This window comes from Solanum stenotomum, chromosome 5, assembly GCF_019186545.1.
Source record: "Solanum stenotomum isolate F172 chromosome 5, ASM1918654v1, whole genome shotgun sequence".
In the NCBI taxonomy this organism is placed as follows: Eukaryota; Viridiplantae; Streptophyta; class Magnoliopsida; order Solanales; family Solanaceae; genus Solanum; species Solanum stenotomum.
In genome coordinates, this window is record NC_064286.1 from 61113737 (window position 1) to 61136306 (window position 22570).

The 22570-nt window shown below is 33.1% G+C and overlaps 3 protein-coding genes across 4 annotated transcripts in view; 2 read left to right on the plus strand and 1 right to left on the minus strand.

The window, feature by feature from the left end:
* The first annotated feature begins 4786 nt into the window (after nucleotides 1-4786).
* On the plus strand, nucleotides 4787-9309 carry LOC125865625 (ubiquitin-conjugating enzyme E2 22). The gene is made up of 7 exons (XM_049545831.1): nucleotides 4787-4993; nucleotides 6935-7056; nucleotides 7231-7375; nucleotides 7453-7530; nucleotides 8011-8123; nucleotides 8220-8323; nucleotides 8829-9309. The coding sequence occupies exons 2-7, from the start codon at nucleotides 7054-7056 to the stop codon at nucleotides 9175-9177; spliced, it is 792 nt and encodes a 263-aa protein (XP_049401788.1). The 5' UTR covers nucleotides 4787-4993; nucleotides 6935-7053; the 3' UTR covers nucleotides 9178-9309.
* Nucleotides 9310-11694: 2385 nt separating this feature from the next.
* LOC125864731 (calmodulin-7) overlaps nucleotides 11695-22570 on the minus strand; it is a 139204-nt gene continuing 128328 nt past the window's right edge. Inside the window, exons 2-3 of the mRNA XM_049544789.1 lie at nucleotides 13360-13484; nucleotides 11695-12254 (exon numbers count right to left, since the gene is read on the minus strand). Coding sequence (XP_049400746.1) covers nucleotides 11881-12254; nucleotides 13360-13435 — 450 coding nt within the window. The 5' untranslated portion in view covers nucleotides 13436-13484 and the 3' untranslated portion in view covers nucleotides 11695-11880. The remainder of the gene's footprint in view (nucleotides 12255-13359; nucleotides 13485-22570) is intronic.
* On the plus strand, nucleotides 18425-21871 carry LOC125864726 (glycine-rich RNA-binding protein 2, mitochondrial-like). 2 transcript variants are annotated; one of them, XM_049544783.1, is made up of 5 exons: nucleotides 18425-18532; nucleotides 19863-20000; nucleotides 20085-20153; nucleotides 20739-20845; nucleotides 21087-21871. In XM_049544783.1, exons 2-5 carry the CDS (start codon nucleotides 19865-19867, stop codon nucleotides 21549-21551), a joined length of 777 nt encoding a protein of 258 aa, XP_049400740.1. In that variant the 5' UTR covers nucleotides 18425-18532; nucleotides 19863-19864; the 3' UTR covers nucleotides 21552-21871. The 2 variants fall into 2 exon arrangements, with proteins under 2 accessions (XP_049400740.1, XP_049400739.1); XM_049544782.1 differs by having other exon boundaries at nucleotides 18432-18528.

The following is a 22570-nucleotide window of genomic DNA, read 5'->3' on the forward strand; positions in this document are numbered from 1 at the left end:
AAAAGTAATAGTAATTCTTCTTTCTCTTAGTTTTCTATTTCTTTCTCAATCTATGGCAATCACTATGCCTAAATACCCTCCTTGTTTTAATTGCGATTACAAACTTTATTCTTATATGAGATTTATTTTACCTTATTGTTTGATGTTACTATTTTTTAATTTCGATATTTGAAAGGTAAGAACTTAATTCTACTCTATATTTAGATCAAACCAACTATGCAAGCATATATTTCATAACACACATTTATCATTTAGTTATAATTAAGTGATGTATGCTTTTATTTTAACTTCATTTAGTTTAATATCAAAATTAAGATTTAAAATAAAATAAAATTGGGTTTTGTTGTTAAAGATGAAGGGAACTGCATTTTAAAGAACATCTTGTCTTAGAAAACTAATGTTATGACTCAATTAATGTATCAAAAAACTAACTATTACTATTCTTCATTTCAAAAAAAGACGTACAGTCAAACCTCTTTATAACAATCAACTTTTATAATAAATTCACTACATTAGTCAAGTTTTTTATGCTATGATGTATTTTATGTTCTCTCTAATAGTAAAAAAAAATCTGAATAAATAATACCGCTATAAAAAAAAGTTGACTGTGTTTTGAAAACTATATATAGAATCAATTAGACATAGACTAGAAATCCAAAAAATGTAAACATACATATTTCAAAAATCTAGAAATTAATAGGAAACAAAAAAAATTAATCCAAATATCCCTATAAATTAGAAAATTATTTCTCTATTTTCAAAAATCACAAACAAAATGGAGAAAAAAATATATGTTGTAATCGTGTGTGGCTTTGTCCTGACTTCAATGGTTTTGTTAAAGAAAAACCAATTATTGGATAGATTGTACCTTTTCTTGTTGAAGCTTATATATAAGCAACAAGAAATGTTACATTAATTTTACTCCTATATAGATTTATTTTACCAAGTTATTTGATGTCACTATTTTTATTATTTAAACAAAAAAATTTGACTCTAACAAGTATTTAGATCAAATCAACGAATGCAAGCATATCTCACAACACACGTTTATCATTTAGTCATAATTAAGTGAAGTATATTCTCTTTAATTTTAAAATTGTTAAGATTACAACTTAGTGTAAATATCGAATAGTATAAGCATCACAAATCATGATTGATCTAAAATTCAGATAAATGAAGAAGATTGTGATAGATTGACGATAATATAATAATAGTCTAATTTGATTAATCTTTATAATTATTAGTGCACCGTGCACGTGAATTAGAAATAGAAACCAAATATCGATGCAAAAAGTTTGATGGTTATTTAAATATATTCACAAGAAATTAAATATTTGAAACATGGAATCTCTATGCAGATTAATGGTAATTAAAGATTAATGCCTTATTATTTCCCTAATCAACCTACTTTTTGTTTAATTTTTTTTTAAAGCAAATGATGCCACTAATAGTTGAAATGAAATAAAGTTCTTGTCATATTGTCTCTTTAACAACTAAGAAAATCCTAATATTTATTTGGAAGAGATTAGATGCTTCAAATTAGTCTTATAATTTTTATTTTATTTTATTGAAAAAGTCCAAATTTATGCTTACCCCATTCAAAAGGCCTTCGTAGAACAATTAGATATGCTTTTGGTTCATTCTTAATCTTATTATTAGCAAATCGTCTTATATTTATCACGATATTGATAAAGTTTTAATGTGAAATAGGTTAACTCCATGTTTTAGGTATTCGAGTAAAAAAAATCCAAACTTACTTCTTTACTTTTGAATTTAATATAAACTAACTCTAGTTATACTTCGAGTTGGAGCTCCTAATGGTCACGGCCCTGAGCAAGGTCATACCTATTGTATAACACGTGGCATAGTTGTTTAAGTTAAGATAGTATAAGGGTAAAATTGATTTCTTACATAGTTGTAATTAGTTTTCTATTTTAATTTTTATTCGGTATTCGATATCCACTTTAGAGTCCTTCTATTTCATAGTCGTGTCCAGAATGCCTATTTTGGCGATACAGTGTTTCTTATCAAAGGATACTTAGTACTTACAATCTGATCACCACACTTCACAAAAAATATATAATTCTAAAAGACCTCAACTTCTATATAAGTCAACTAAACACAAATAATAACATACACAACGAAATTACATTGATGAAATTTGGAGAGGATTTGTAAACACTGATCTTATCCTCACCTCATACAAATAGAGAAGTTATCGCCAAAAGACCCTCGACTAAAAACAACTAAATACATACAATCCGACCACATACATATTTCAACGTCCGATGAACCTTTTTATTAACACCACCACTTAAATTTCGTCTCTATCATTTAAAAGTCGTACAAATTTAACATTAGAATAATTACCCTTTCGGGTGACAATAGATTATGATCTACCGTTTTCTTTATACATTACTCAATCTTACAAATTTACAATACATTAAATTGTTCTTCTCTAATGTTTACAATAATTTACAAAAATTTTAGACAACAATCTAACCTTTTCTCATAATATTTCAGTTTACTCAAAAATAAAAATCTTTAGATAATCGTCTAACGTTTCCGCATAAAATTTTCAATATGCTTTAACATAGTCATGAAAAAAGTATAATTTTTTATTTTTTATAAAAAAAAATATTATTTTTTTTAAAAAAAAATACAAGATAATAAAAGGCTGGCAGAGGGCAACGGCTAGTTTTGCATTGGACTTTCCAACGGTCAATAAATGAGCCCAAAAGTGTCGGCAAAATTTGAATTCTAAACAGTATTTGGTATGGCCCATAACCCGACAATATTCGGACCTTTAATTCATTAATTTAATATATTAAATAAAATACCTACTTTATTATATAGTATTAAATTATATTTCATTTGTTTCAATTTATTTGACTCGATTCACAGTACGAAAATCAAATTAATTATGTTCGTGTGAATTCGGATACAGAATTTGAAATAAAATATACATATTTAGAAAGTGTATAACAAATATATAAAATTCAGAATATCAAGATATTATTTGAAAAAAATAATATTTAATTATCTAAATGGTAGGTAAGACAAACAAAATGGATGAAGAAAAAATTAAAATAGTATAATTATTATAATATTTAATTCAAATAAATATATTCTCTAGTTTTTTTTATGGAATTTATCCAGCTAGCTTTTGCATGAGTCAACTACCAAAGGACTTAATTAATATTACATCCTTATCCTTATTATTGATTAATTAATAGGCATTAAGTTCTCTTTCTCAATGATTGTAAAACTTTTCCTATCATAGTTAATTGGAATTAATCATTTATTAATGTTAATGAACTTAACTATATCTGATTTTATATATTTAAAATATGTCATTTGAGCTTGGTGATAATGTTGGTGTTATATAGGCTTGATAATTGAATTATTATCGTATTAGTCGAGGTATATATAAATTGATCTGAACATTACGATATAAAAAGATAATATAATCTGAAATTATAATATATTAAAAATTATAAGTCTCGTGTATAAATTAGACATTCAAGCATATCTTTCTCATATCGAATTAAAATGTTATAAAAATATATTGAGAATTATTTTTATCAAAAAATAAATTTAAGTACAAGCTACCCAATTATTTGTTCAATATAGATGGACCTACAATTGGAACATAGAGGCATTTTTGTCAAATAGAGTGTGACATAATGACCATGCCAACTATTTTAGATATCCTTATTGAATCAACAAATAATTGCCATTGATTTTCAATTTATTGGTTAAAATTTAAATTTAAAACCATAGTATAATCAAGGGTATTCATAAAAGGATTATAAGCAATTAATATGATAATTGTTTCCATATTCGTCGAGTAATTACGACAATTACATTCTTAAAAGAACTAAAAATTCTATCTTACATTTTTATTGTCAACATGATCTTTTGCTCATTCGTTCTTCCTATTTTATATCCCTATTCACTCTATTAAGATTTTTTTTCATCGTGAGATTTCTTTGGCCAAGAGATGTCGAAGATACATAGTTAATTGCATTATACATATTATATGTTGATTCACGTATAAATTTTAAAACTATGAACCTAGTCAAACATCATGTGAAACATAACTTATTCAGAAATCTGGATGAATACTAGTTTTTACCATATCACAGTCTATAAATTCGACACCCGAAACAAGAAAATGCAAAAAATAATGATTTTCCTCCCTCAGTTCTTGCTAATTTATATTTCTAATTCTCTCTATTAAGATTTTTATCGAGCGATTTCTTTGGCCAAGAGATGCCGAAGTTACATAAATTATTTGCATTTTACACATTATATCTTGATTCATGTATAATTTTAAAACTATGAACATCATGTAAAACATAACTTATCTATGAAACTAGATCAAAACTCATTTTTACTATATCAAACTCTGTAAAATTCGACTTTGAAATGAGAAAATGCAATGAAAGAATGAATTATTTTCCTCATCGTAATAAAACCATCCAGAACGATAATAAAACCTCAAATTAGATATTTCTATTTCCTTCCATTTTATTTTTTTCAAAAGCAAAATTTGATATTCAAGTTAAAACAATACTTTCAAGGTTAAACTTAAATTATGTTTTTCCACTCTTTTTCACAAGTTTAACCTCTATAAATAAAAAAGAGATGTTTACACAAATAGCCCGATGATTGGGTGAGGTGTTATTTAAATTAATTTTTTCAAAAATTAAAAATATAGACAAATGGTTTTTCTCATTATTTTTCTCTTATATTCTATACTTTCCTCTCTGGACTATGTTGGTGTGTAACGTATACATATACATATACATCAATCAGTGTCTCTTTAATCCAAAATTCATCAAATGATATATTAAAAAGGCATCACTTTCTGGATTTTTTGTGGGTGTTGTTCCAAGTTAGAGAAAGGGAAAGCAAATAGACACCTTACTCCTCTAATCCATTTACCCACTTGGGTTCCTTTCATTTTTCTCTCTCTAGAGGCCTAAAGGTGAGTTTTTGCCATCTGGGGTTCCTTTAAATTTGTTGAATTTTGTTTCCAGCACTATCTAGATGACTGTTTTTCATCAATCTTGATTGTGGGTGTCTGATTTCTTGACTTGGGAGTAATAAAGATTTGATTTTTAGAAATGGGGTTGTGATTTCTTGGAGTTTTGATTCAGATCGGTGCTTCATTTGATGTTAATTGTAAAAGGGTGTATGTAAAGTTGTTTGCTTTCATGGTTGGACTTTGTGGTTTGGGTTTTGATTGTTAAGGTGTAGGATCTCTTTGCTTGTCTGATTAGGTTTTCAATTGGTGAAGATTCCAATTGTGTTTGTGTTGTGTGTGTTTTACTGATTCTTTAATGTTTATCTTGGTGCATTGTGATATGTGTAAATAGGAAGATTGGGTGTTTGATTTTGATTTTAAAGTGGCTATAGATAAGTGTCTGTTTCAAGTCTTGACTTTGGTTGTGATGAGCAATTTTTGATTTATCCCCTTTGATGAAATTACCAAAGTCAAGATCTTTTGAGTATTCAATCATCCATACGAGTAAGCATTTGAAATGTCATATTTCTAGGGTTTTAGTTTGTCTTATGGAGTATTATATTTGGAGTTGAATTTTGAGAGAAAGGTTGGTGGATTATTGTCAACATGGTTAGAGAACCTTGTGCATACAGGATTTTGGCACTGGTTAATTTTGATGGGGTTATGAACTCAACATGAGTTTTCCAGCTCAAAGTTGCTCCTTTTGATTACCGGTTCCATGGTGTCCAACTTTGGCTAGGATCCCAATTTTTTTTCTTTCTCAGATGTGCTGTTAGTTCTCTTAGTGTCTGCTATTATGTTGTTTGCTCATTCGAAGTAATCATTCTTGTAATCTTAATGTTTGTGATAGCTATTAAACTAAAGCACCTTCTTTGAGGGAGGATATATGAATTGGTGTGTTTCTGCTGTTTAAGATGTCTATTGTTAAGGGTCAGGCAGCAAACATCCTAATAGTTTTGTTAGTTCTGTCAGGATTACCATACTGGCGACTCTTGTATACTAAGTTGAAGTACCAAAGTGAGCTTTAGTGTTTAACGATATCCTTTTTGGAATTTACCAGATTGGGGAATATGTGATCGACTATGAATTTGTCCATTCTAGATATCAATGGTCCAATTGACTAATCTTTGGCTGGGTGCTCAGATTCTTTGCCTAATCTTTCTTCGTAGCACTGTTAGCTTCAGTACTACCATTGTTTCTGTTGACGTTCAGGATCAAGTAGTTTTAGACCACTCTTTACGAAATGATGATGAGGTTACTTCGGCATCTAACATTTCTCATATAAGTGGTTGGATTCTCTAGTTATACCACTCTGTGATGTCTTTACATTTGACTTTACGCTGAAACTAGTCAAGCTATCATATTTCATGATTTTGATGTCCTGATTGTGAAGGGAATTTTATTTATGTAGTGGAACAATATTGAAAATCAAGAGTTGCATTCTGTGAGCTTATTAACCAAAAAAAACATGCCCTAGTGCTACCAAGTAGGTAGTGTACAACAGTAATTCCACAAGTGGGATCGAGGGGGGGTGGTGTGTACGCAGCCTTACCCCTACCCTGTGAGGGTAGATAGGCACCAAGTAGGGTGTAAGTTCGGAAAAGTAGAGCTGTATGTGTGATTGGAACAGTCAAGTATATTATTTTGTCTTTGAGTATCAGAGACTTTTTTTAGACATTTTTCTTATTGTATGGACTAATATGGAGAAGAGGAGTCTATGGACTTGTACTTGTATTGACAATTTTGTGATTCTGTGACATATTATACACATCTGGTGGATTGACACAATTTTCTTGAAGATGGCCTTGTCATTTTGAACAGCTCTTTACTTGCCTGTTTCTTGTGATTGATTGGACAATTGAAGGATTGTTTTCTGATGATCTTTTTCTGGCCCTTTTGCAGGATTCTTTCATAAGCTTGATTGTCTCAACATCTAAACTACCAGCTAAAACTACGTGCTTCACTGATAACTCATCAGCAAAGTTGCCAACTGCTCCTAGGACATCAACTTATATTTGGCTATGGTATTTCATCGAATTCAATGTGTTGCTATTACTAGTTTCTTTATGTCATTTTCTTCCTGGATCCAAATGAATTAGTTCTTTTTTTCCTGTTTCCTTATCTTGTGATAAGTAATTTAGTATGGTAATTTGCCATTTGTCAATTGATTTTGTCCTAAATTTGTTGTTTTGGCATAGGCAACTAATGAAAATCTGCCACCAAACGTGATAAAACAATTGGCAAAGGAATTGAAAAATCTTGATGATTCTCCTCCTGAGGGCATCAAAGTAGGTGTAAATGATGATGATTTTTCAACCATATTTGCTGATATTGAGGGTCCAGGTATGTTGTGTTTGTTGTATATATTTCAGTTCTTGAGACATGGCACTTGTTCTAATTGCTCCCTATCTACCTTGCAGCTGGGACTCCTTATGAGAATGGGGTATTCCGCATGAAGTTGATTTTGACACATGATTTCCCTCATTCCCCACCCAAAGGTTTGTCTCAACATTGCAATGTTTTCAAGTTTTACTAGTGTGACGTGTTTTGTAGTCCTTTACTTGTATCGGTTTTTTTTTTTTTTTTTGATGTTTCAATCAGTTGGTTCTGTATGTTCTGTATTGATCACAACTCAAGAACCTAAGTTGAATTTTCCCCGTTTATTTCGTTTTAGGAACTTTTTTTCACTTTCTACTCATTTAAATAGGCCAAGCAACTTTACTTTCTGGGGTACCGTGGCCCTACATGAACTCTCCATCTGTTGATGTAATTCTATAAATTTCTTGGCATTATTTTTGTGAGCAAATTGTTCTCTGGGATAAGCTGCAATTCCTTTGTCAATTCTCATGGAAAAGTTTAATAGCAGTTGCCACTTGAAGCATTGCAACTTTCGGCATCTCTGGGAGGAGATCTCTCATTGCCAATTGCTAAGCAAATATGGCTGAGTGCATAATTTACATTTTTCATTTTTTTTCTAGGTTATTTTCTGACCAAGATTTTTCATCCCAACATTGCTTCCAATGGCGAGATTTGTGTAAATGCTTTGAAAAAAGATTGGAGTCCTAGTTTGGGCCTACGACATGTTCTCATGGTAAGTTTCTGTTTTTTTTTCCAAGTAAAAATTGCGTCTCTTCCGGAGATATAAGTTTGAATTGACATTATCCTTTCCTTGATGGTTTTGTAACAGGTGGTAAGATGTTTACTTATCGAGCCATTTCCAGAATCTGCGCTAAATGAGCAAGCTGGCAAGATGCTTCTTGATAATTATGATGAGTATGCTAGACATGCAAGGTGAGTTAGCCCGACTAGCTTCACTTCATGCCACCTTGATAATTATTTGGCATCGCCATGCCTGATTTGTTGCATTTATTTGGTACTGCCGTGCTTGATTATCCTACATATGTCTTTATATTTATGGTGACAACATGGTTTTGTTGTGCTTTAAAGTTGCATCTTATTTTTGTGCATTTAATAGAAATGTTACAAGTACATTTTGAAAGGGTTGCAACAGAAATCAAATTGGAAAATGATCATACTCATTTCCTCTTTGTAGATGTAAAAACCTGGAATTCCTGCTCGTAAATCCGATGAATGCGTTTTAATAGAGACTTAAGCCACTCTGGCTGACTAGAATAGTTTATGTGGTTGTAGGTAATATAGTGTTTCAGTTCAACTTATGCCCTGCATCATCCGCCCTTAATAGATGAAAAAATAGGCTACCTTTGTAGTTTTAAGTAGCGTTTAGCACTTTGAATGCACTTCCTGACCGTCTAATGCTCCCTCTGTGTTTAAACAGGCTTTATACCAGTATTCATGCTAAACCAAAGACTAAGTTAAAAACAGGAGCTATTTCCGAGTCAACGACAGCCCTAAATGTTGGCCAGACACATACTTCACTGTGTAACGTTGATCAGAAGACTGTGGTATCTGGAGTCGCACCTCTCCAACAGCCTTCTCCGTTAGCCCCTACAGCTAACATTGTAAAAGGAGGAAACAATCTAGACCAGCCACTAACTGCAGACACAGCGGTTAGTGGGTCAGCACCACCACCATCACTGACCATGAAGAAGGAAGCTGGATTGGCTAAACTCCCTGCAGACAAAAAGAAGATCGATGCGAGAAAGAAAAGCTTGAAGAGATTATAAACTTGTTTTTAATGGATTTATGTGACTAAATCCTTGTTCTTTATTGCTTTTGTTTGATAGATGGGAGAAACAATCCTGCAGAATTGAATTTGTATTTTGCCCTGATAAATGAAATTGATAATTTCAGTTGTTTCTTTCTTGTTTTTATATGGTTCATCATCAGTCTGTAGTGTGCAATATGCATATTCCTTTATGTAAATGGAGATGTTATTAGTTAGGGGTAAACGTTTCAACGGTTGATACCAACGGAAAGGAAGCGGCCAAGCACAGTTCACTCGCGTTGATCAATCAAGAGGGTTGCCGCTAAGGCTGGGCACCGGAACTGGTTGTACTGGTACCGTTCCGGTCCGGTAGTATTCGGGACGGGATGGGATACACTGAACCTGTACACGGAACGGAACGGTATCATGATTTGGTACCGGTATACCGGTATCGGTTCATCCCGGTTCACTCTGGTCCCGGTAAATCATTTTTAATTAAAATAAAAAATAATATTTTTGTCATTATTTACTTTTATTAGCATTTCTTTTTTGTTTATTTAATTTTTTAAAATTACAAACTTAAGTTATTTAACTTACAAGTTATAAGTATAACTTAATAACTTATAAACTTCAAATCTTTAAAACTTATAACATAACTACATAAGCTCAAAAACTTTTTTAAAAAAAACTTTATTAAACTAACTTACAAACTTATATACGTAAAAATTTAAAAAAATATCTTTAAAATAAACTTAAGTAAAATTATTATAAATTTTAAAACTCAAATACTATAAACTAATATAACTTAGAAAAATAAAAAAAACATTCGTATTTTCGTAATTCAAAATAACTCAAAAAAAATAATTATTTTTTGAAATAGCTATATGTGCCGTCCCGTTTATCCCATCCCGTTCCGTTCCGGTCCATTCCGATCCGTCCCGGTTCTATCCCGGTATATAGTGGGACGGGACGGAACTGAGCCTCCGTCCCGATAGTTCCAGTCCGGTTCATCCTGGTACCGGTCAACAACTTGGTCAAACCGTCCCATTCCGGTCCGGTGGTCTCATTCCGGTCCGGTGCCCAGCCTTAGTTGCTGCCACTCCTTAAGGTTATCTGTTGTATCATACACTTCTCACTTCTTGCATTCTGTCCCACGCTTCATACCTACCTCCTCTTTCTTCTTAAGGTAAGATAAAGGGTCAGGCATGGTGGGGTAGGAGCATTCAGTCGGCAATCTTTTGGGCTTGACCAAGAAGTCTTATGTCCTTCGAGTCGCACATCGTTTTAATCGAAAGAACTTCTTGCGCAATTCATGCCTTTCTGTTTTTATGACTGGAAATTCTTTCTTGATTTTCATAAAAAATTGTTCTTTGAACTTTTTATCAATATGTGGCGATCGTAACACAATATAGTATATAAGACTCGTGATTCAGGCAATCCAATCTTCTGTGTGTAAGGCGGAAGCCCCAAAAAATGGTTTTCCAAAAATGGGTGATCAAAAGATCGAATTACTATACCTATCTTGGTGGTCGTTACTTTTGGTGGTCTTTCTTCTTGGCTGACTCGTTTAAGTCCTCTCCTTTGTCTCATTGTTTATCTCGTAATCATTTGATTCCTCCCCCTAAAGCTAGCTCCTACTCCTCCTCCTTCTCCTTTAGGATAGGATCCTTCTTGGTTCATCTTTCACTAATGGTCTCACCATTTTTTAGTAGTAGTAGTTCGCGCAAGGGACTATCCTTTCTATCGCTTGCCCTTGCCTTTCCACACCACATTACATTAGTTGGGCGTTGTTATCTTACGTATCCTCAGAGCAAATTTTCAACCAAAGCACTGTTGTGCGCGAGAAAAAATTTTCATTCTTCCTTTATGCTTCCCTCAAATCAGTACCCCCTCGGTTGTCCCTTTATTCAATATCCGCCATGCTAAGAATAGGGAGTTTAGAAAGAATACGGACTTTGTTTCAGTCAGGTGTTTAACTCTTTTATCTTCGCCAAGATGCTTTCTCAGCGATCTTTTCTCATCCTGAAGTTGATCTCCTGTCCTCTACTGACCCACCCCAATCAGCATTACTATAGATTTCAACTCTCCCATGGCCATGATTAGTATAGATCATACCTTTGCCAAGATAACCTTTGAGGTACCTCAAGATCCTATATACTACATGTAGGTGTGCTTGACAAGGAGCATGCATATAATGGCATACCAACCCCACAACATAGGTAATGTCAGTTCTAGTTTTCCCACAAGCCTCTGCTGCCTGCATCATCCATTAAAACGTTTTAACGGTTGATACCAACAGAACCTTGAAGCAACGATAAAGTTAAACTATAATTCAGACTTGCAACAGGGTGGATAGCATATGTTTGTAGTACCCTTGGGCTGCTGGCCCTTAGCCGAAACCTACATGAAATGGGTAGTACATTGCATACTAAACTAGTCAATACATGATGAATCCTTACAAAACACTTCGCGATGAGGAAATTACCCTCATAAAATTGCATTCATCAACTAAGAGGATCAAAGAAAGTACATAAACTTCAAGAAAATAAGTAGAGATTACACCACCCTTACAATAAAACATTACATTCAATGAAGGTTCAATACATCGAGATGGTAAGACTTACATTATACTAGACAAGATCCTATCCAATGAATTATTTTTGGCTTTTTTTTCACATTTTTGACAAGTCTAAACTTCAAATGTAACAAGAGGATGGTGGAATTACTTGGCCATCATGACCTTAACAAACTCCTCATAGTTGATTTGTCCATCACCATCAACATCTGCTTCCCTAATCATCTCATCGACTTCTTCATCAGTGAGCTTCTCTCCAAGGTTAGTCATCACATGACGAAGCTCAGCAGCTGAGATGAAGCCATTTTGATCCTTGTCGAAAACTCTGAATGCCTCTTTCAACTCCTCCTCAGAGTCAGTATCCTTCATCTTCCTGGCCATGAGGTTTAGAAACTCTGGGAAGTCGATGGTTCCATTACCATCTGCATCCACCTCGTTTATCATGTCCTGGAGCTCAGCTTCAGTAGGGTTCTGTCCCAACGACCTCATCACAGTCCCAAGCTCCTTGGTCGTGATGCAACCTATACAAAAGCTTTACCATTAGCTTACTGCACGAAAACTAACAAACCACACTTAACATCAGTAAGCTACTGTCCACAGAAGAAACCAGAAAATACACCACTTTTCAACTCATGTCCCAGAAAATAAGGAACACAAAAAAAAAATCACCAAATTTTCAACACATAACAACATTTCTAACACTGTTATCAACATTTAATAAAAATCTTTTAACACTTCCCGAATAACTAATGACAAAAATCATTCATCTTATTGTTCGCCCCAATCAATGAGTTCAGACAAAAGCTACTACAGATTTAGAAAAAAGGGAGGATTTTGGTTAGCATTTAACACAAACTGAAGCCAGTAATAAAGGCCAAATTTTTCATCAAATTAAATTATCACTTCTCAATCCATGTATAATCCAATTTACAACACAGCTTCTCTGAAATAGCTCTTCATTTCTTCTTTTTTAAGTTCTTTCATTATCGTGGTCTGGTTCAGCTTGCACGCACCTCTACTAATTCCACGGCCTCCGACACACATAAGTCCCACTAATTCCACTACCTCCCACCACCACCAGCAACAAGTACCAAGTAATTCTATCCACCAAGGTTAAGACAGATGGAAGGAAATCAATTGTATTTTTGTCTGTGTTGTGATTTGAACCTAAGGCCTCACGGTTCTCTCAACCACTTCAGGTAACTCTATCAACCAAGCACCTTCTTAATACGAGACTTCATGGTTCTCAACTCAACTAACCGGCCAAATCTTGTATGCAGATATCAAGTAACTCTATTCACCAAAAACGAAAAAAAATCACTTGTTTTTCAACATGAGATCTCATGATACCGAAAAAACAGTAATTCACCAACGTAACATCAAACTACATAGCTTCCATATTCTCTAATTCATTTTTAACGTTTCAACAAGCTAGAAAATCTATTTTTTCCTCTATTTACTAACTGAATATTCTCATATATCAACCTGTCACCAAAAAAATCAACTAGTTCATTCAAAATTTCAAATCAAACGTCAGATCTGCAACAAAACAGATTCCACATACACCTATAAGCATCAAAAACACAAAACATATACACATTTACAGAGAAAAAAAAGGCGCCAAACCATCTCCGTCCTTGTCGAACAAGCTGAAAGCCTCTTTGAACTCAGAGATCTGGTCATCAGTAAGCTGATCCGCCATTTTTCTTCTTCTAGTAATCACAGAGAAGATGATTCTAGAATTTCACACAAATTTTTTGAAATTTTTTCAGCTCTGTATGGATTTTGGAATTATGAGAAGATTGGTGCTTTTATACCAAAAACTACAGATTTCATGGTAAATATAATTAAAGTAAATTTTCAAAAAAGAAATGAAAAGAAATGAATTTGAATAAAAAAGAAGAATAAATAACAAAAATAGTAAAGTTTTGCCTCTCTCCTTACATTATATACGGATAGTGATTGATTTATCTATTTCGATTGTCCGTTTTCCCCTCTTTACCCCTCAATATTTATAGAATAATTATAACATCGGTAATATTATACAATAATGAATGTTGGACCGCTAAGAACTATCGTATAATGTAGATATTATAATGTATGTATGCGACATATAAGATTAGACGAGATAAAATGATCTCTTTTGAAGATAGATGAAAGAATATTGTTGAGACAGATTAATTGTATTCTACATTAATCTTATGATACATCAATTATACGATTCTATATAACATGTATATAATCAAAAATATAAAATAAAGTATTTAGGATGTAAAAGTCACTTAAATCCACACTTACAAATTGATTTAAGCTCTTCATAATAGAATATCTCATCATTAAATGAATAATCAAATATTGCACTAAAATTGTAAGTACTCCTTCAGTTTTAATTAAAATTTTATAATTCGAATGTTAGAAATCGAATCGTCATTAGCAAAGAATATTTTACAGGATTAAATCAAGATTAGTTAGGAATCAAAGCATACATCGAGAAGGAAAGAACAAAAAAGACATTAGTATCAACGACACCAATTGTAATATATACTGAATATAGTCTTACAATTAGTAGAATTTGGGAAGAGCAAACATAAAATTAGTCTTACAAAATAATGCAACCATTAGGTCCATATATCATCTATGAAACCACTCATTGCATGCCACGTGTGTTTTAGATCTTTTCATATTTTTTCCATAGAAAATGACTTGTCAAATTTTATCTTTTTTAAATTTTATTTTTTTTAAAAAAACAAAAGAATAAAAGGGCCCATTTTTCTCTCTCTTCCATTAGGTGAATACGCGGTTACGCGTTCCATACGCGGAATGCTTACATTGACTTAAAAGCAAACAGTGGCTGCCACGTAGGATTTCTCCGAACTTCATATTAGAGTTCTGACTAATTTGAATTGCATATTGCAAGGCCCATTTAAGTGTGTCGTTTCCAATAGAATTTTCTCCATATTCAAAATTTAAACCCAAAATCTATGATTAAGAATGAAACACTTTACATGCACCGCAATCCATATTGATATTTATTTACTTTGTTTGTTTCATATTATTTGGTCTGAAATGACCTGACACACCCTTTTAAAAAAGTTAATTAAAAATATCTTTTTATTAAATTTTTTGAAATTCTAAATTTGATTGAAACTAGTACAAGAAAAAGTATTTTTTTTTTAATTTGTTAAAATAGATAAGTAAAAAAAAAAAATAGTGTAAAGACTAGGTAAAAATGAAATGAAAGGAGAATTTGAAAAAAAAAATTATTCTCCCTGCCTAAACTTTTCTTTTTAGTAGTGGAATCCCTTTTTGTTTTTGTTTGTTAATTTGACCAAGAAAAATAATTAAATTGGATTAGCAAACAATAATTGTATAGAAAAGTTAGGAGCATATATACTCACAAAAGAAAAGAATAAAGGATTAGTATAATTTCTAGATTGTCACGTCAAGCAATGAATAACTAGAATTTGTTTGTCTCTTAACCTAAACTATGGATGACCTTTTAGATTATTTTTTTTAATTAGAACCATAATAGTTTTAAAATTATGTATATTTAAAAATTTGTAAAAACAAAGAATCACAAATATTTATATAAAAAAATATGAAGATAAGTAATTTGTTAATGCGACTCTTTGAAATATTTCTATACTTTATTTACAAAATGTGATATATTTTTTTTTTACTTGGTAAGATTATAAGAACGAAGGAAGAAACTATTTAGAAAAGATGAGAGAAGTGGGATTGAGATGGTTCAAACACGTGAACATGTAGAGATCGATGTCCAATGAAGAGGTTGACTATAATGATTATAAATATAGGTAGAAGTAGGTTGAAAAAATATTAGGAAGAGATGGTTGGATATAATATGACTTATCGAGGACATAACTAGATAAGAAGATTTGGAGGTCGAAGATTTATGATAAAAGTGGAGTAGTTCTTAGTAGATCGAGCGCTAGTTCTATTTTCATCATCATTATTATTATTTTTGTATCATTCTTTAATGGAAAAAATGACAAATATACCTCCGAACTATTATAAATGGTATCTAAATACCCTCCGTTATACTTTTAGAACTCTGATGCTCCTACCGTCTATTTTTTGAAGCGTATATACCCTTTGAACTAAAGGAGGACACGTGTCACGATCTTAACAACCTATTCAAGATTTATTTAAGTTTTAATTCTAATTAAAAAAATTGACCCAAATAATAAAAAAATCCACCCGAATAATTTTAGACCCGCACCGAAATTATAACCAAAACCCCAAGAGACCATCTTCTCTAATCTTTTCCTTTCTACAGAGAATTAGAGATTTTCTTTTGTTCTTTAGTTAAATCTCATATATTACATATTCCAATTTAGTAAGATATTCTCATCAACACAACATTTAGTGAGATTCACTTATTTTTTTTTTTAACAAAATAAAGAACAGAAAAAGAGTTGGAAACTCATCCATACAACACTTTGGGTGGTTTTCAGTTTGATGAAATTAAGTTTGGTTTTTTCTGGTGTTAGAGGCAATTTTCCGTCGTTTTTTCTTCTTGCTTACCCATAAATCCTTTTTTGTGGTACATTTTAGAATGTAAGAGCATTTTCTCGCCGCAGATTAGCTATGAATTACAGAGTATTTTCTTGACCTCCATTGTTGAATCTGTAAAGAGAGCTAGAGGTATGTTTGTTCTCTATCCTCCCATATTTTTCTTGTATGATTTATGACTGATTTTATTTTATATTTCTTAGTGTAGTGTGATTGTTGATTTTTGGATTTTCATAGATCTCTTTTCTTGGCTTTCAGCCCTACAATCTTCATTTTTCAAAGTTTCAGCTATGTAAAAAAGTTATTGAGTTTTGCGACTATAAATCCATTACAAGGTCGCTGGTTTGGTTCGCCGGATCTGTTGGAGCAGTGGTGAGGGAGAGATGGGTGAGTGGTGGTCAGGTTTCATGGTGGATTAAGGGTCATTATCCCACTGATTTCGCTGGTTCGAAGGAGGTTAGGTTTGATAGCAATTAGAGATGGTTTCGTATTTGGAGCTACGCCGGAGAAGATGGAGTCGCTGCAATTCGTCGTGTAACTGGTTCTTGGACTAGAGAAGAAAGGAAAAATTAGATTTATTTGGGTGCGAGTCAAAAATTATTTGGGTCAAATTTTTAATTGGAAATAAAAATTAAATATATTTTGGATAGGTTGTTAAGATCGTGACACGTGTCCCTCCGTTAGTCCAAAGGGTATACACGTTCCAAAAATTAGACAGTAGGGGCATCAGAGTTCTAAGAGTATAACGGAGGGTATTTAGATACCATTTACGATAGTTTGGGGGTATATTTGTCCTTTTTCCTTTCTTTAATTCTTGTATTACTTGTTATTTAATTTGCTTTAGTTATCGTATATTATTTTGTTATTGCTATTATGCTCTTCTTCATTATTTTGAGCATGACAAATCTTTTATTGTTTGCATACTTTTTTTTATATATAATTTACTTGAGTTGAGAATCTATCAAAAACATAATTAAAAATTCTTGAGTATCCAGAAATCCACGAAAAGTAGTGAAAAAGATCTTTGCTCTTAACTCTTATAAATCATTTTTTCAGCCTTAATATAGTAGATTAATTGTTATTTCACTTTCAATCTCGACGTGTATAGAATTATTTAACAGATGACATACATTGCCAAAACAATTACGTAAACTTAGTAAATGTCATTTCATTAGGAATTAACTAAAAAAATCTGATTCATCCAAGTGTCCATAAAATCCAAAATTAAATATTACAAGATATACGTAATTTGAATAATTTATAATTAGTTTAACTAATATTCATTAATGATATAAGTTTTTTTTTAATATGGTCGAGTAACATAGGCAATAGTCATTTACCATCTTAATTTTCAGCGAGTTTAACTAATATCCACTGATTGTGTAAGTTTTTTTTACACAATCAAATAACATTAATTGATAATAACCAGTTATCATCGTAATTTTCAATTTTATTTTTTGCTGAGTATTTATGTGGTTTAGATTTAACATTCTAAATTATTTAAGAAAAAATGGTTACCTCATAATCACTCGATTACTAATAAGCAAGGGTAACGTTTGATATAACAAAAACTATAACTCTATATATATATTCTTTTGATTTGGATTTTCCTTTGGTTATCGGGGAAAAAGGATAAATATATCCCCGAACTATCGTAAATGGTATGTAGATACCCTTCGTCATACGTTTGGGACATTGGTGCCCCTGTCGTCTAAAAATTAGAGCATATATGCCCTTCACTCTAACGGAAGACTAAATAGAGACACGTGACACAATCTTATCCATTCATCCGATATTTAATAAATGTTGGATCGGTGGATAAGATTATGACACATGTATGTCCGTTAGTATAAAGGATATATATGCTGTAGTTTTTGGACGACAGGAGCACCAATGTCCCAAAAGTATGACGGAGGATATCTGCATGCCGTTTATGATAGTTTGGGGATATATTTGTCCTTTTTCCCTAGTTAGTGAATATGAATATAATTTGACTAATCGGCTAAATGTGCAACTTCTCGAAAAGAAAAAGAAAACATTTTGGGCCTGATAGGATATAGTCCATCCAGATTTCAAACCTACAGGCCCAAATTCCTATCTAGCGGGTCACACTGAGACCATATACTAACCGCCCTATTTAAGGATCATTTCCGCCCTACTTTCAAAATTACGGCAGTCTTCTCCGGCCAAAAGTAGAAAGCTGAAAACACACAGCGTTTCTCCGTCTCCGTTTCTTTTTCCGGCGAAACTGAGCTTAAACTCGTAGGTTCGTTCTCTTATTTATCTCTTGCTGTGTATTTTTACATGATTTATTATACTTTTCGCTTTTGTAAGAAACCCTAATCTCATTTCGACTGATTTTTTAGTGTTAAAATTGATTAGTTTGCTGTGATTATATCTATTCTTTATGATTAAGGAAAGATACACAAGCTATTTGTATGTTCGATGTGTTTTTTACTAGTTTGTTTTGCTTACGCAGTTTTTTTTACGAGCTGGTATGCATTAGTGTTGACTTTCATGTAATAATGGTTTTAGAAATTTTGTTGGTTGTATAATTATATTTTTGAGTGTTAGTAATCTGGTTTATGGAAGAAGATGTACATGATGGTATAGTGTAGAATGTGGAATATATGTAATCGTGGTGTCTAGGGTAGGTTGTAGCTTGCACACAACACACGTATACTAATCCCACAATAAGCTGGTAATTCCATGGTGACCTAGTGTGTTGGCCTCCTCTTTGATTTGAACGTGAAGTTTCATGGTTCTCATTTAGCTTTTGACCACATGTCACACCCTTGGATGCCAGAACTTTGAGTATTAATCCTGATAGGTAGTGTAGAACCTGGAGTAATTATCATCCCTAGTGTAGAACTTGTAATATATATAACCATGGTGTCTAGGTTTGCTTGGGCACGCTTCTACTGATCATGCAATAACCTGCTAATTCCACGGTGACCTAGTAGTTTTGCCGTCTCTTTGATTTGAACGTGGAATCTCATGGTGCTCAATTCTCTTAATTGACCACATGCGATGTCCTTGGGTGCCAGAGCTTGGAGTATTATTCTTGATAAGTAGTGTATAACCTGGATTAATTATCATTAGGGTCTTACAACCCTTAATTACTAAACAAGAAAAAAATAGCCCATTCATATTTTACTTTTGTCTTGGTGTTTTGTACTCTTTTCATTTGCATAAATTAACTTGCAGAACGTAACTAGGTTAAAAGCAGTGGTTTGTGAAACTGTATAATCTTAATGCTACCTTTGGCACTAAAAATTGCTGCTGAAATTGTTTTCCACCCGTCTCCTTGTTCTCTGCGCTCATTTGAGAATGAACTTGACCAGTCTCGAAGAGAACTAAAGTTTACTTGGAATTGTCAGTTGTTTTGCTTCCCACCACCTCTTAAACTAGAGGTAGTTGACTATTATATCGAAACAAGTTCTTATGTAGCTTAGTAGTTGTGCAACATTCAAAATTTAGTCTTAAAGTGTAAGTTGATAAACACCATGCTCCTTGATCAAAATCTTAATCATTGTATTCACATTTTTACCTTCTTTCATTAATTCACTGGTACGTGATGTTCTTCCCCTTTTCAGGAATGGCTTTCTTTAACAAAGCTGGGAGCATTCTTCGGCAGGCTGTTAGCAAGCAGCACATCAATCATGAAATATCTGCATCCAAGCCTTCAATTTTTCAACTAATTAGATGCATGTCTTCAAAACTTTTTGTTGGAGGTGCATGCAGTTTCTCTTATGCTAGAACAGTATTCATAACATTTCTTCTAATTTCTGCTGACTTCCTCTAGTTTGGCAATGTAGGAATCTCATGGAACACGAATGACAACTCTCTCCAAGAAGCTTTCAGCAAGTATGGAGAAGTCGTTGAAGGTTTGTCTAATTTAAAGCTAAATGTTGTTTTTGACTAGAAGTCCTCTCTCGTGCTTGTTTAAAGTTTACAATTTTTCATTTAGAATCCTTGCACTGCTGGTGTGCTTTCTCATGATCACATTCGCTCACACACTAGTGCATGTTTTTGTTATTATGGTGATCATATTTGCACATAATAAAGAGTGTCTGGGCAGAGTTTGAGTAATGGTCAGGAAAAGTATATGACAAAGTAGGGAGTACTTGTTAGTTGATGTTTCTCAACATGAATTTCCAGATGTTATGTTAGGATGAAAGACACTCATTTTGTGTCCAAATGAGGGTCTTAGTGATGGAGTGACAATTGTGTTGCTGATTGGACTTATCAAAAGTAGTTGTATTACTGGTTGGATTTAGTAAGTGAAGTCACGTAGACTAATGGAAGAATTACTTCACCATTTTTTACTGTTTGAAGCTGTATTATAATTCCATGAATGCTTGCTCATTCATATTTAGCTGTGTGAACATATGACATATCTGTATACAAAGGCATGTGTCCAGACACTAGTTTCTAGCTGGAATTGCTGAAAAAGTTCCAATTCATTGCAGCAAGAATCATTTATGATCGCGAGTCTGGGAGATCTAGGGGATTTGGCTTCGTTACTTTCAATACTTCTGAGGATGCCAGTGCTGCCATCCAGGCTTTGGACGGACAGGTATCTCTTCACTCTGTTGCTCCATGAATGAAAAAACGTGTGTTCCCTTTGTATTTGGGTTCACATGATGTGAATTAACTTCAAAGGAATGTTCTTTTATGGTATCTGGCACTGTTTTTATCCAGAAATTGTGTTTAAATATGCAAATGATAGGTCTGTTCGGGGGGATGCGCCTGTATGCATCCCATGCATTTCTGTTTGCTGGGTAGATTATGACAACTAGTTTTAATGCATCTTTCAGGAGCTTGATGGTCGTACGATTAGAGTAAATGTAGCGAATGACAGGACAAGAGGATACGGCGGCGGCGGCGGTGGTGGTGGTGGTGGTTACGGTGGTGGTAACTATGGAGGTGGTGGCGGCAATTATGGGTCTGGTGGTTACGGTGGTGGTGGTGGCAATTATGGGTCTGGTGGTGGTAATTATGGTGCCTCTGGTTATGGTAGCAGTGGCAATTATGGCAGCGCAGGTGGTGTTGATGCTAATGTTGCCAGCAGTTATGGAAGTGGAGAAAACAGTTCTGGCTTTGGCACAAGTGGTGATAACTATGCCAGTGGAAGTATTGATGCAGCTAGCAACAGCTTCAGCTTCGGCAACGACGCTACCAGCAACCAAGCAGAAGCTTGTGATGTTAATAGCCCAGTTGACGCTGGTGAAAATTACAGAGATCACAATGACTCCAGTGATTATGCAGACAGAAGAGCCTAAAGGTTGAATTCCAATCCCCTTGCTTCCCAATGCTATTGATAAAAGACAGAAATCGATGGAAGATGACATCTCTTCCTTCCATTGTTCTCTTTCATAGTCTTATCTTTTTCTCACTCTAGCTATATTTCCGACTTCTGTTTTTCGTCGTGGACTTGAGATTTTGCTTTTGTGTTACCCTGATTTGGATGCTTAATCCTGGCAGTGTAACAAGAGCCAAACATTGTGTTAGCTAAGTAAAAAGTACTGCACACCTTTAGGTGTTGAACCTAATTTTGTAAACAAGTCGTTACATGTTTGGATGAAAGTGTCGATACTGATAATATGAGAGTCAGCATGTTTCATAAAAGTGTTGGAAGCACTTTCTATTTGGTAAAATAAAATCCAAAAATATTTTCATGTATAAAGTGCAAATGGTCATTTAATTAGACCACTTTCAATCGACAATATCCATTAATAGAGTCCAATGGTCGTTTGTGAACACGTTTTAACGTGAATTTGGTGGGAAGCTATTCTTGTTTCATTTTTTTTTAGTCAGTAGTCAATTTATCTTACATCTGCTCTTATTAAGTGTTAACCGAGTTGTCTTATCTTTTGTATTTATTTTTAGGTATAATACATAAACGTGTTTTTTCGTACATTTTCTCATTTTTTTGTTAGATTCAACTATGCATGGGGTGGGTCAGTCTACCTATTTAAAAAAATTGATGGTCATTACAACTGCATATTCATAGTCAGTAGAGAGTTGTGACTGTTAGGTGTAGTGTTACCAGTAGAATTAATGTTATAATAATTATGCATTTATATAATTAATATAATCTCCAACTCATATTAAATATAAAATAAAAATAATAATCGATTTAGGCAAGCTGGGAGAGGTAAAATGGTAGGATGAATGAGATTCTCCTCTCTTAATAGGGATTTCAGATTAAAACTCAAAATATATAAAGCTTTGATAGTTGATAAAAGAAACTTTTCCTTTGCGGACTCTATGTGATGCAAACCTCGATTAGTTGGACTAG

Bases quoted from the DNA above. Each gene is read 5' to 3' on its own strand.
- LOC125865625 (XM_049545831.1), top strand. The intron at 7,531-8,010 runs GTTTGTCTCAAC...TTTTTTTTCTAG, and splicing joins CCCTCATTCCCCACCCAAAG to GTTATTTTCTGACCAAGATT. The intron at 8,324-8,828 runs GTGAGTTAGCCC...GTGTTTAAACAG, and splicing joins GAGTATGCTAGACATGCAAG to GCTTTATACCAGTATTCATG.
- LOC125864726 (XM_049544783.1), top strand. From the start codon at position 19,865: ATGGCTTTCTTTAACAAAGCTGGGAGCATTCTTCGGCAGGCTGTTAGC. The intron at 20,154-20,738 runs GTTTGTCTAATT...AATTCATTGCAG, and splicing joins GTATGGAGAAGTCGTTGAAG to CAAGAATCATTTATGATCGC. The intron at 20,846-21,086 runs GTATCTCTTCAC...TGCATCTTTCAG, and splicing joins TCCAGGCTTTGGACGGACAG to GAGCTTGATGGTCGTACGAT.